At 39.4% G+C, this 13746-nt stretch overlaps 1 protein-coding gene across 1 annotated transcript in view; it reads right to left on the bottom strand.

Annotated features, from left to right (window-relative positions):
- Positions 1-810: 810 nt before the first annotated feature.
- KSR2 (kinase suppressor of ras 2) overlaps positions 811-13746 on the bottom strand; it is a 590333-nt gene continuing 577397 nt past the window's right edge. Inside the window, exons 17-19 of the mRNA XM_072600313.1 lie at positions 9309-9440; positions 1745-1874; positions 811-948 (exon numbers count right to left, since the gene is read on the bottom strand). Coding sequence (XP_072456414.1) covers positions 811-948; positions 1745-1874; positions 9309-9440 — 400 coding nt within the window. The remainder of the gene's footprint in view (positions 949-1744; positions 1875-9308; positions 9441-13746) is intronic.

Genomic DNA, 13746 nt, shown 5'->3' with positions numbered 1-13746 from the left:
AGAGGCACAGTCCCTATGAACAAAGAATCGATAGTTCTTCTACATTCTCTTCCAGACAGACCAAATCTGAAATGCAGGGTACAATTCAGGATGGCACAGCTCAGCAAGGACACAGACAAGCTGGAAGCTGTCACTGTGGTGAAAGGCATCGAGTCCACAACATGTAAGGATCATCTGAAGGAATTGGAGATGTACAGCATCAAGAAGAGAAAAAGCAAGGAGTGGGGAGGAACAATGGTTGTGTTCAAGGATATGAAGGGCTGTCATGCTGAAGAAGGATTAACTTTGTATTCCTTAACTTTAGAAGACAGAACCATTATTATAATAATAATGGACATGGTCAAGAGACAAATGGAAACTTGGGATAAGGAAAAAACCACACTAATAAGTAGAGCCATTTAAAAGTAGGATGGGCCATCTCAGGAAGTGGTGGGTTCTTCCTTCTCGGAGGTCTTTAGGCAGAGGCTGGATGGCCACGTATTGAGGATATTATAATGGGGATTCCTTGTTGGGCTAGAGGTTCCCTCCCACTTCCAAATTCTGTGATGCTGTGACAGGTGCTAAAGAACCTTCCTATCTCTATTTTGCTGGTAGGTTTTCTATTATTCTGTATGTCCTTCTCCTTTCCCTTTGTGCACTACTACACAGCTAAATCTGCACAAAAATGATAGAAGACTAGAAGGCAAGGGGAGAGAAGAGAAGGCAGAGGAGTAGGATGACTGAAGAGGTGGGATGGGAGAGGGAACAGATGGGCAGTAGAGATAAGACTGCAAGTGGCCAAGGCAGGAGGTGGGAACTGAGGGAGAACCCTTACTCTGCCGACTTCCAGAAATGGCCAGGGTGAGAAAGGCGGCGATTTCTCTTCGGCAGTTTCTCCAGCATTTCCATGAGCTTGGTGAAGGTTGGTCTCTCTTCCTGCTCAAAAGCCCAGCAGAAGAGAAGGATGTCCTAAAAAAGAACCAGACATAGGCATTTAACAAGAAATCGAGCTCTCCTGTCCATCATTTCACACTTTATTGAGTTGAAATTATTTCCAGAATAGGAGAGGGAGAAGGGAAACTTTAGGCTTCGATGTATTTCCCAAATCCAAAGGAGATCATTAAAGACCAAAGGAGAACCATCCATAGATATCTTCTCACCTGAGAGGGGTAGAAAAAGTTGAGATACCCTAAGACTCTTCCCTAGCTGCTCTTTCTCCCAAGCCTTAATTTTTGATGAACCCAAACAGTTTCTCATCAACTCTACTTAATTATACCTAAGCAGCCATATTTCTTTTCCCCCTTCTAACATGCACTATATATTGTTTGTACAAATGCTAAAACTTAGAAATTGGTTAATATTTATACTACTTTTACAAAGAACATGTGGATATATCCATTCATACATACACATTCTATAACATATGTTAAATGCTTTGGATTCATATCTGTGCCTAGGGGAAAAAAACCCTACATGGGTAGTATATACCAACAAAGCATATACCAAAAATTGGTGGTTCAGAAAGTGAACTGTATATAGAGTACCCAGGAGGAAATAATTTGTTTCCATGGAGCTGATTTTATACACCTCCAAACTATTCAGTTACTTGGTATGGCCATTGGTTATTCTCCAGGGAAACATTCATAATTTCTATGAGCAGGGAAAATCAGAGCAAGATTAGAATCCACAACTTCTATCAATGGCATATACAGGTCTTCTTCTTGTAATATAACTACCTTCAGGTATCCCCCAGCCTGGTACATACCGAGATCTCTTTTCCTAGTCCAATCTGGCTGAGGTTGGGTTTCATTCCTCTTCCCATCTGCCATATTATTGCCTCTGCCGGTTGAGTCTTGTAAGGCCACTCCCTGGCATGGAGTTCATACCAGATTGTGCTGTTGGTACATAGGTTTGGAAGGAGTGTTAGTGTGGTTGTCACAGCCCTAACACTCCCCATATTCCTCTCTCCCAAGTCTCCCAGCAGTCATTTTCCTGTTATTCTCCTTTCAGATCTTAAATAAAATAGCAAAAATCTATAAATGGTCATCAGAAGTTGGCCACTTCCCCAAACTGGATTGGTCTAGCATCTTCATACTCCCACTGTCAGGAGTCATGTGGTACAGTGGACAGAGGGCTGAATTTTGGAGTCAGAAGACCTGTATTCAAATCACAGCTCTGCCATTTCCTAATTGTGTGACTTTAGTCAAATCACTTAAACACCCTGAGTCTCAGTTTCCTCATTTGTAAATTGAGGGTGTCAGGCTAGATGTTTTTTCAACTTTATAAACCTATGATCCTACTATAGTATCTAAGAAGTCTTCTCCAAAGACTTGTCCTCAAGGGTCCTCAACCTCCAAAATTATTATGCCCTCCTCTTCTACTTAAGCTCATAATCTTTCAGTGGCCAGGTCTCAGGGTCTAATGAAGGAAATTACTCCAAGGTGTTCATGAATGTTAACAGTTTAATGTTCTCTCCTTCACAGGAAAATCTGCATTTTAAAGGAAGAACTTTGAGAGGTCCATGTCTTTATCCCAACAATTAGTCTTTAGTAGAATTTCAGAGAGACAGTGAGTGAATCTTCCCCGTGACCCTCAAACCATCATTGAACCAAGTCATTTGACTTGGCTTATCTGTTTCCTCATCTGTAAAATGGGGATGATAATAATACTTACCTCCAAGAGTTATTATAAGGATCAAGTAGGATAATATTTTGTAAAGTATTTAGCACACTGCCTGACACATAATAGGCATTAGGTAAATACTAGTTGTTGTTTCTATTTTGTGGTTGTTTTTGTTATGTCTACTTCCTCTGGGATGATTTAGAAGGAATATTTAGACCTAGGTGCCTTCCTAGCTGGAAGGGACTTTAGAGGTCACCCTGCCATTTTATAGATCAGGAAACTGAGGTTCATAGAACCAGCTTCACATAGCTTGTCAAAATCTGAGGGTGGGGGTTGAATCCAAGTCTTCTTGACTCAGTGTTCTGTCTACTGAATTTGTCTTTGTTCCTAGCAAATAAAATGCCATGGAATGAGAAAGTAGGGAGAATTGGGGGTATGTATGGAGAACAGGGCCCCAGACTCAATTTGCTCAAGTAAAACAGTTTCATTAGCAGATAGAATGTCAAACCTGGAGTCAGGAAAACCTACGATCTCACCAGTGACACTTTCCAGCTGAATGAATGTGAACAATCACTTACAATCTATAAGTCTCAGTTTCTTCACCTGAAAATGGGTACAATGATCCCAGTAGTATCCAGTTTACAGGGTTGTTGGTAGGGTCAAACACATCTGTCTATAAATTGCTTTGTAAATTTTAGAAACATCAATTTTCTCTAATATAAACACTATAAAAAATTTATTCCTTGTGAGATCCCTTTGATTTTACACTGACTGTACCCCTGCCCAGAATGTCCTTATTCTACATCTTTGCTTCTTGAAATGCCTAGTTTCCTTCACAGTTGAGATCAAACATGGGACCTTTCTTTGTCTGTCCTCCCCCACCAGCTGTGTGATGCTACCATGTTCCTTTATCTTACCCGTTTATACCTTTCATTTACTTAATGAATAGTTTGTATTTACTAAACTATGTTCCCCTTTAGAATGTAATTCCCTGAGGACAGGAGTTCTAACTCTAGTTAGAAAGGACTTTTGGTGTTGTCCAGTCATTTCAGTAGTGTCTGACTCTTTGTGACCCCATGTGGAGTTTTCTTGGCAAAGGTACTGGAGTGGTTTGCCACTTCCTTCTCCAGCTCATTTGACAAATGAGGAAACTGAGGCAAAAAGTGGCTCAGTGACTTGCTCAGGGTCACATAGCTAGCAAGTGTCTGATGCTGAATTTGAACCCAAGTCTTGACTCCAGGCTTTCACTCTATCCACTGTACCACCAAGCTGCCCTGGAAGGCACCTTAGGGGGTCTTCTATTCCAACTCCCTCATTTTACAGAGGAGGAAACTGAATCCTGAAGAGGAAAAGCAACTTGACTAAATTTACATGAGTCATAAATGGCAGAGCCATAATTTGAATACTGGTCCTCTGACCCCAAACTTTTGCCATTAAACTATAATCCTTCTCTGAAGGGTATATTTACTGAAAGTTTGTTGAATCGGATTACACAATGGATTCCCACTGCCTGCTTGCTTATCAAAGACCTGGCATTCAAGGATGTTATTCCAGATCAGTCTGTAAATATGTTCTCACCATCATGCACAAGCTGTCTGAGTCTATATCCCATACTCCCTTCAAAGAATCTCAGAATCTAAGAGCTAGAAGGGACCTCAGTGACCATCTAATCTAACCCATAGAAGGCAATTAATAAATACATGTTAAGTATTTACTGTGTGCAAGGTACAATGCTAAGCAGTGAGGTTACAAAGAAAGGCAAAAGATTGTCCCTGTTCTTAAGAAGTTCACACTCTAATTGGGTCATGTTCTCAGACTCTCAGGTAGTACTGAGAAGCTCATGAAGGTCAAGTGACTTGCTCAAAGTCACAAGGCTGCCTTGGGCAACTCAGTTACTTTAGTTTCTACCATTCTCACATCTCCTCATTTCATCTTTTTTAAAAAAGAATTAATTAATTAATTTTTAGTTTTTAACATTCACTTCCATAAACTTTTGAGTTTTAAATTTTCTCCCTTCCCTCCTTCCACTCCCCAAGATGGTGTGCAATCTGATATAGGTTCTATATATATGTTCATATTAAACATACTTTAACGTTAGTCATGTTGTAAAGAAGATTCTGAACCAAAGGGAAGAATCATGAGAAGGAATAAATAAAACAAGACAAAAAAAGGAGCAAATAGTAACTTTGATCTGTATTTAGACTCCATGGTTCTTTCTCAGGATGTGGATAGCATTTTCCATCTTGAGTCCTTTGGAATTGCCTTAGATCCTTACGTTGCTAAGAAGAGCTAAGTTTGTCAAAGTTAGTCATTGTACAATGTTGTTGTTACTATATACAATGTTTTCCTGGTTCTGCTTGCTTCACTCAGTATCAGTTCATGCAAGTCTTTCCAGGTTTTTCTGAAGTCTGCCTGCTCATCATTTCTTATAGCACAATAGTATTCCATTCCATTCATATACCACAACTTGTTCAGCCATTCCCCAATTGATGGGCATCCCTTCAATTTCCAATTCTTGGTCACCACAAAAAAGCTGCTATAAATATTTTTGTACATGTGGGTTCTATTCCCATTTGTATGATATTTTTGGGATACAGACCTAGAAATGATATTGTTGAATCAAAAGGTATGCACATTTTAATAGTCCTTTGGGCATAGTTCCAAATTGCTCTCCCCATTCTGTCTTCTTGAGAAAATATGTCTAGAATCACATTGGGAACAGGTAAAAAGGCTATTGGTAGGTGTTATTCTGCAAGGACTGGACTTGGACCTGCATCCAGAAACCTTTCCCAATCACCCCGGTTACTGGTGCCATTCACTTCAAGGCTTACCTTGCATTTCTTTTATTTATATTTATATGCATATACAAGTTTCTCTACCTCTAGACTGTGAGCAGCTAGGTGATATGGCAGATAGAGTTGTGTGCTTGAAATCAAGAAGACTTGAGTTCAATTTCTGCCTCAGCACTTACTAGATAGGCAACCCGATCACATCACCCCTTTATGCCTTGGTTTTCTCATCTGTAAAATGGGGATAATAATGATAGGATTTGACACACACAGGACTGTAATGGAGGTCAAATGAAATAATATGTGTATAGACCTTTGAAACTTCAGAATGCTATGTAAACAGTTTCTCTGATAATGATAATGGCAGTGATTACTTACCTAATAGGTGTATTGTGAGGGTAAGATAAGAAGATCTGTAAAGCATTTTTAAAATGTTAAAAGAGCTATAAGGATCACAGATTTAAAACTAGAGATGGAAATAATTATGGATTATCACCTAGTCTAACCTCCGTTTTCCAGATCAAGAAACTGAGGCCCAGAGTATTTAAATCATTTGACTAGCTCAGATAAGTAGTGTGAGAAGCAGGATTTGAATCCAGGTTACTTGACTCCAAACCTAGGTTGTTTTTTTTTTCCACTGCATTATATAGCTTGTTACTTTTTGTTTGTTTCTTTGTTGTCGTGGTTAGCTTGTTCTCATTATTTTGGATGGGGCTCAAATAAATACAGTCTGAGGATAAGTTGCTATCCAACTATTATTCTTGTATATTTTCTGTTCTATAAACTAGCATGCAGACAGATCAAATGACTGACTTTTGTAAAGGACTAAAAGTGAACTTCATTTTCACCTTATATTTTATCATCAGCTAGAACTTCTGGAGTCTGTGTTAAGCTTTCAATTGTTCTAGCCTTTTCCTCCAGATCTAAATAACTTTTCTTCTTCCATGTTTATTTCAAGTAATCTCTTAGATTTGATATTCAGGATTTAGAGAATGAAGTAGTTTCTTGTGCTTGCCTTTTTTTTTTTTTTACCAGTTGTTGTATACTCCAGAGCCGAGGATATCATTGACAAAAGGCAGAATTCACTCCTTGCCTATAACTGACATGATGTTTCTCATTTTCCTTTGATGTTATAGTTCTTCCATCCATGTCATGCCAACTCATAAAATCCTAGGTCTAGAATTGGGAGTTTAGAAGTCATCTAGTCCATTTTTTATTTGTACATAAATATTATTATAAAATCACATATTATTTTATAGAGAAGAAAACTGAGTGAAGTGACTTGCCCAAATTTATACAGATAGTAAGTGTCAAAGCTGGAATTTGAAATTAGATTCTCTGCCCTTTCCATTGCACCACACTGCCTTTTCATGGATTGCCCCCTCTAGTGGGAAGCACTGTCTGCATCGAAGCAGTTCCAAGAAGTGGGGTATCTGCTATTCAGTGTTATCTTGCCTTCTTGTGATACCAGAACATAAAGCAACAACATTCACTCCACTATCTTTTGTGTCAAGCTGATTATCACAGTGGTTCCAAGTAGGGTTAGACTCAGAGAAATGGCTACAATACACTATCCATGGTGCTGACTCTATCAGTGGTATCACTAGAGCTCAATTGATGATATTTCAAGGTTCCTGGCAGACCTTCACATTTATCTTAGCAGCACACAGACTCCCCACCATACATCATCCTGTTATCATCTCTTCCTGTGTTGCACTCCTACCCTGCACCATTACCTGACTCCAGATGAAAGGCAGGGCTTTGGGGAGAATATTATTTCTACTACAATTACTATGCTAAAAATTCTTCCCCTACTGGCCCTCAGGATTGTTACAAGAATGCAATGAAATAAATTTCATTAAAAAACTTGAAAACAAGGCAAAGAAGAGGAACCTAATGAAGCAAGGAATATGAAAGTGACAACTGGTTGGTACAGTAGAGGTGCACTGGAATTGGAGTCAAAAAGACTTCAGTTCAAATTATGCCCATACACTAGTTTTGTCACCCTGAAAAAAAAAATTGGACTATATGGCTTCTAAGTTCTTGTCTAGTCCTAGAGCTGTGATCCTATAATCTGTGATCCTATAAAATGAAGCTGTTGCTGCTGGATCCAATGATTGCATCAAAGGTAGTAGTTCTAGAATACTTTTATTAAATGTTTTTCTCCCTCTTTTCTAATTCTCTCCTCCCTCATTCCTATTGTACTTCACCTACAGGCTTCTGGTACTAAGATGTTAATACTGAGAAATTTTAATTCACTTTTACTCATTTTTGCTCACTATAAGAAAGCCAAGTGTTAGCTGCCTCCTACAAGAAGCTTGCACTCTCATCAGAGGCAGCTGCTTCAGCTGCTAGCTCTCTTGGTCAGGGCTGAAATCATCTGGGTTAAATACATTTTACATTCTGGCTTAAATACATTTTACATTTACATTAAGTGTACATTCTGTACATTTTCACCCAAGGTGAAAGGTCTGGGGCCACTGGGTCACCAGATGACAGAGGACACAGTAGAAGCAGGCAGCCATTTGCCAAGGCAATGGACAAGGCAGCAGTCCCTGACAGACACACAGCCACAAGCCAAATTAAAGCTTCTGTAGAAACAACTCACACCTAATTGGTGAGGGAATGAAGAGTTCCCAGTTGTTAAGCATTCAACAGTCAGAGGAAGAAGGATCATTAAAACTTCCTTTTAAAATACACTTTAATGGGAAACTCACTTAAAAGGAAAAAAAAGCCTTAAAAACTGAGGAGAAAACCATTTGCTTGAGGCCTGATTTAATAAGGTCCCTTAATTACTTCTTTGCTAAAGTTATCCTAAAAATATACAGGTTTAATTATTGCAATTTTTCAAATAGTTATATCTAATCAGATAAAGACTTTGGCATAAACTAATCAGTACATGCTGCCGTCTTCAAGGTGTCCAACGTGACAGCTGATAAGAACCAAGACCCATTAGCCAAAAGAGTCTGTACTAGAAGTTGTACAAAAGTACAAGCATTATTTTTAAAAAGTAATTCTCAAACTAATACATTTATGATAAGAATGAAAACCCCCCTCTTCTCTTTGTATGGAGGCAATTTTAGATTGTTTAATTAATTTAGATTAATTGTTTAATGCATTGTCACAATCTTGGAATTCATCACTGAATGGCCAACCTTTGGCTCAGGAACATCCCTGTACCTAATGATGCTGATCAGAAGCCTGCCTCCATTTCTGAGATCATATTCTAGCTTTTCTATCATGATGTAACTTGAATGAACTTAGGTTTGATTAATGTAACCTTCAAGAACCTCCATGCTATGAAATGGCATTTGGAGAAAAGTTATCTCAAGAAATTCTAGGAGTCCCTCTATGACATGAGTAGGATAAGTATTATCATTCTCATTTTAGAGTTGAGAAAAGTAAGACTGTGCAAGGTGATGTGTTTCATATAAAGTTCTTGGTATTCAGATGTTTGAGCTGCTAGACTAGGACTCTTTCTATCACATGATGTGGACTATGTTTAGTGCTATAGATTTAATCTCATGTCTAGGAGTAAATGAGTGAAGATAGTCAGCAATGACAACATGGTTGACCCATCCTAGTGTTCTCTCCCCAACTGTAGTATCAAGTCAAGTCAACAAGCTTTTATTAAGCACCTACTATCCACCAGGTATTGTGCTAAGTACTTGAGCATATGAAGAAAGGTAAAACAAGTGCCTTCCCTGAAGGAACTCACATACTGATGATGGGGTAGGGAGAGACAATGTCCAAACAAAACACAGATGGGAGAGCTTGAAGGTAGTCTCAGAGGGAAGGTACCAAGGTGAATGAAGACCAATAAGGCAGAAGCATCACCAAAGGATGACTTGGGGAAGAATGTTTCTCATACATGATGTTGGCCCTCACTCCCAAAAGCCTGGCATGTGGCCCACTTACCCAAGTGCAAACACATCTGAGTGCTTAGAAAAGGGGAGCTTGTCCTCCTCTGTGTCAGGGGAAAGCTGACGGATGATCTCTGGAGCCAGGTGGCACAGCCAGCCATTCTGGATTCGTAGTTTGTCCTCTCGCCTGGAAAAGCAAATGCCAAAGTTAAGTAAACTTCTGAGCATTGTCACTTGCACTCTAGATATAGGGTGGGGGTCATCCATGCTAGCCAAGCCAACAAACATCTATCAAGTGCTTATGTTCCAGACATTGTGCTAAGCACTAGGGACAAGAAGAAAGCAAAAAATTATAGCTACCCTCAAGGGGCTTATATTCTAACAGTGGAGACTACATGCAGATCACAAGATGCACGCACACACACACACACACACACACACACACACACACACACAAAACATGTTCAGAATACATGAAGATAAGCTCATGAAGAAAGAAGAATGGAGTAGGCTTCTACAGAAGGTGGGATTCAAGCTGTCTAGTTTCACAGTACCAACATATACCTTCCAAAGCCTTCTTGAAACTTATTACACCATAACTGCTTAAAATTCAAGTTCAGGTTAGAACAAAGTACCTTGATTAAAATTTCAGGAGACATTAGTAGGTGCCATGAGATTTTTTCAGTGCTTGAGGCGAAACATGGAGGAGAAGGAACAAGGCAATGGTATTCACTGGAAGGTAGATGACACCTATTTCTTGCTAACCAGGTTCAGCTCTTAGGTCTCTTTTCTATTCTTTACATGATGTCTTAATGAACTTATTCTGTTTTAAAAGATTTTAGTAGCCTGATGCTTGCAGGGGAAATGAAGTCTACTAGTTGAAAACCATAAACAAGCCAAATTCAGTTTTTGCTAAATTTTCCCCGGGAAAACTTAGGATTCATTGAGAAGCCTTCAAAATCAAATCTTATGTGCACATAAATGAAAAATACATATTTGGCCTTTGCCTATGATTTTTCTGGCATAGGGAACTCTCTGGAATGGAAAGCCCCTTTGCTAGTTAGGTTGACAACCCTTCTGTAACTTAGAGTCTCTATATAAAGCCTTTCATTATACAGTATTACACACATTGATGAAATAACGATTTTGTGATAATGAAATAACTATTCTGTGCCATAAATAGTGTGTTACATTTCTGCAAATGATCTGAGATGTTATCATTGTGGGGAACTGGTGCGGGCACTCCTTCCACCAAGTCAGATTTCAGCCTATCCAGGACATAGTAGGTAAACCCCAGAGAGCTGCCCCTTCACTTCTTAGATGCTTCAGTTTCTTTGAAGATTTAGCTCAAATACCTCCTTCATGAGGCTTTTTCTGATGGTCTTAGATGATAGAATCTTTCTTCCTCCAAATTTTTCTTTTACATATATTTTCAATATTTTTACATGTGTGCATGTTGTCTTCTATTCCAGAATGTAAGTTCCTTGAGGATATGGACTATTTCACTTTTGTCTTTAATGATAATATTGATAGTTTGCATTTACTTAGTGCTTCAAGATTTGCAAATAGTGTTACAAATATTATCTCATTTTGTCCTTACAACAGCCTTTGGAGGTAGGTGCTATGGTTATCTCCATTTTATGGATGAGGAAACTGAGGTAGATAGAGTTTAAATTACCCAGGGTCACACAGCTAGTGAATGGTTGAGGCAGGATTTGGACTCAGATCTTTCTGCCTCCAGATTCAGCACTTTAATCATTGCACCATCTAACTGCCAATCAATCCCTGGCATATAATAAGGTTTATATAATTGAATTAAATTGAAGTACAAGGCAGGGGATATATAGTTAGACAGAAGTTTCTGTCATTTGTGGCTTGATTGATTTGCCTAAAGTTATACTGCTAGTAAGTGTTAAAGGTGATATTAAGACCACCTAAGATCAGAGGGGTAGAGTTGGAAGCCATCTAGTCCAACCCACTTATTTTACAGATGAAGAAACTGAGACTCATAGAGGAGCAAGTGATTTGCTTAGGAATCCAGCTCATTCTGATTCCAAGACCAGAACCATATGTATTACATCATGTTGCCTTGCATACAGTAAGTACTTATTCAAGGTTCACTCAAGTGAACTGAAATTGACCTGAAGATCAGAAGAAAAAGAAAACAATCAAAAACCCATAGCTGGTAGTTAATATTTGTTTGCCAAGGATCCGATGACTATGAACGTGCTCATAGAGGCTGTCTACTGTTGCCTGTTATCAGTAGGATAGTGTGTGTTGAAATGTATGTATAAAATATACTCTAGGTAGTAGAAAGCTTAACTAGAGTCATTATCTCCTCCTTATCCTACAGACTTATTATCCCTGTGTGGGAATCTTATGAAGGTGGGAAGATGAATGATAGGAAGAAAAAAACCAGGAAATTTGTGCTGGGGAAGCGGAAAGGGCATTAACACTGGAAATCAGTGAAGCTGCCTTCAGATTCTACCCCCGACCCTTACTACTTGTGTGACTTGGGCAAGTAAGTCAGTTGTGTCTCAGTTCTGTCATCTGTAAAATGAGGAGTAGGTGGCCTCTGAGGTCCCTTCCAACTTCATATCTGTGATCCTATGAGACAATGAACTCTCAGACTCAGTGGTTCTGTTCTTATGGAATCTCCAGCCTCCAGTTCCCAGAAATGTGCCTTATGTAGTGGGTATTGGTTGATTGTGGCAAATGCCATCATGCCATGGCTTTGTCTAGGCTCCCTCTCCCCATTTCCCCTAATCCCTGCAATATTCTCCCTTCTCACCTCTGCTATAGCTTCCTTCAATACACAGCCCAGCTGCCAATTCCACCATGATGATCATTTCTGATTCCCTGGGTGATAAATCTCCATTTATCTCTTTTGGAAAATGTATGTGTATGTGTTTTGTACTTACTCATCTATTTGAAAGTTGTGTCCCCCACATGGAGTGCAAGTTTGTTGAAGTTTGAGACTATTAATTTCTCATCTTTGAATCTCTTAACTCCATGCCTGATAAACAATAGGTACCTAATAAATTATTAATGAATTATTGAATGAACATTGTTTTCTCTTTTTGAATCTCAGTTTCCTTACTTGTTAAATGGGGATGAGGTTAGACTAGCTAGCCTTTATGATCTCTTCTAGCTCCATATTTATAATCCTATAACCTCTCAAGACCTCAGTTTCCTCACTTGCAAAATTAGGGGATTAGAATGTATCTTCTAGGTCTTAAATTCCTTACTGGTAAAATGGCTTCTATGGATCCTTCTGGCTCTAAATCTATGATTGTATATGAATTTAAGCTATGTGAGGTCAGGTACCATTTTTGTCTTTGTATCTTTAACCCCAGGATGGTGCTCGACACATTAATAGCCACTTGGACAATATTTGTTGAAGTCAGACGATAGGCTCACAAGGCATTCATGGATGAAGTTATACAGTCTTTTAAAAATCACTGAACATATTCCAGAGCCAAACAGAAATGCTTCCTCCTTTTGCCCAACTATTCCAATCTTTGCAGTTTGCCATATGTTTAGTGCCTTTAGTAGGGAGTTCGGGGGAAGGAGGGCCAGTCAGGAGGAGTGAGACCTGAGGGAACCAAACTTTCTCAGTCCACAGACCACAAAATCATAGACAGACCTTTTCATTTTGCTTACTCTGCCCACATGGCTTCTGCTAATTATTGGGGGAAAAGTCTTTGTGTGCACTGGAAGTTCCATATGTGCATTCCAGGTGTGGGGCTGGACAGGATCCTGAGTGTCCATCTCCCTCATCCACCTCCCCCTTCCCCTAAAGCTCTCTACTTCCCAATCTTCTTTCAGTGCAGTTAGTGAGTTGGTGGACAAGCCCAGAGAGAATTCTCTGGGGTCTGCTGCACAGTCTGGTGGAGCTGGAGGCAGGGGAACTGCAACTTCAAAACCTAACACACCGCGGGAGCCAAAGTAAAGACTTCCCTTTTGATGGGAAAGCATTAAATGAGCATCCCCATTCCCTTATCCCCATCTCTGCCTAAAAAACAGTTCTATCAGTTTAAACAACTTGGAAAAGAAAGACGCCTGAACTTTCTCTCTTGTGACATCTCAACTCCAACCAATCTTTTAATGAGGGAAGTTGCTTGTTCTCATTAGAACACAGTTTGAGTAAGTTTCAAGTTTTCAGCCTTGAACTAGAATCCAAAAAGGCCCAGAGAGAGATGTGAGCTAGACACTAGTGTAGTTCTGGTGGATTTGGAGTGGGTTGAATGCCCAGATTCCACAGAGTTGGCATTATTGCTTCAATGTGATGCCAACTTGGAGAGAAGTCTACAGTGAAGGACCCCAGAGATCTGTCCTTAGTTCTCTGCTATTCACCATGTTTATAAATGACTCACATTAATATCATGCTCATCAAATAAGCAGGTGGCAAAAAGGCTAGGAAGGCTGACTAACACATTGTAGTTCAGAGTTCAATTTAGAAACAATTTTGGTAGGCTCTGCTTCTGACTTTC

The sequence above is a fragment of the Notamacropus eugenii genome, chromosome 4 (genome assembly GCF_028372415.1).
Source record: "Notamacropus eugenii isolate mMacEug1 chromosome 4, mMacEug1.pri_v2, whole genome shotgun sequence".
In the NCBI taxonomy this organism is placed as follows: domain Eukaryota; kingdom Metazoa; phylum Chordata; class Mammalia; order Diprotodontia; family Macropodidae; genus Notamacropus; species Notamacropus eugenii.
This window is presented reverse-complemented; position numbering and strand designations above follow the sequence as displayed.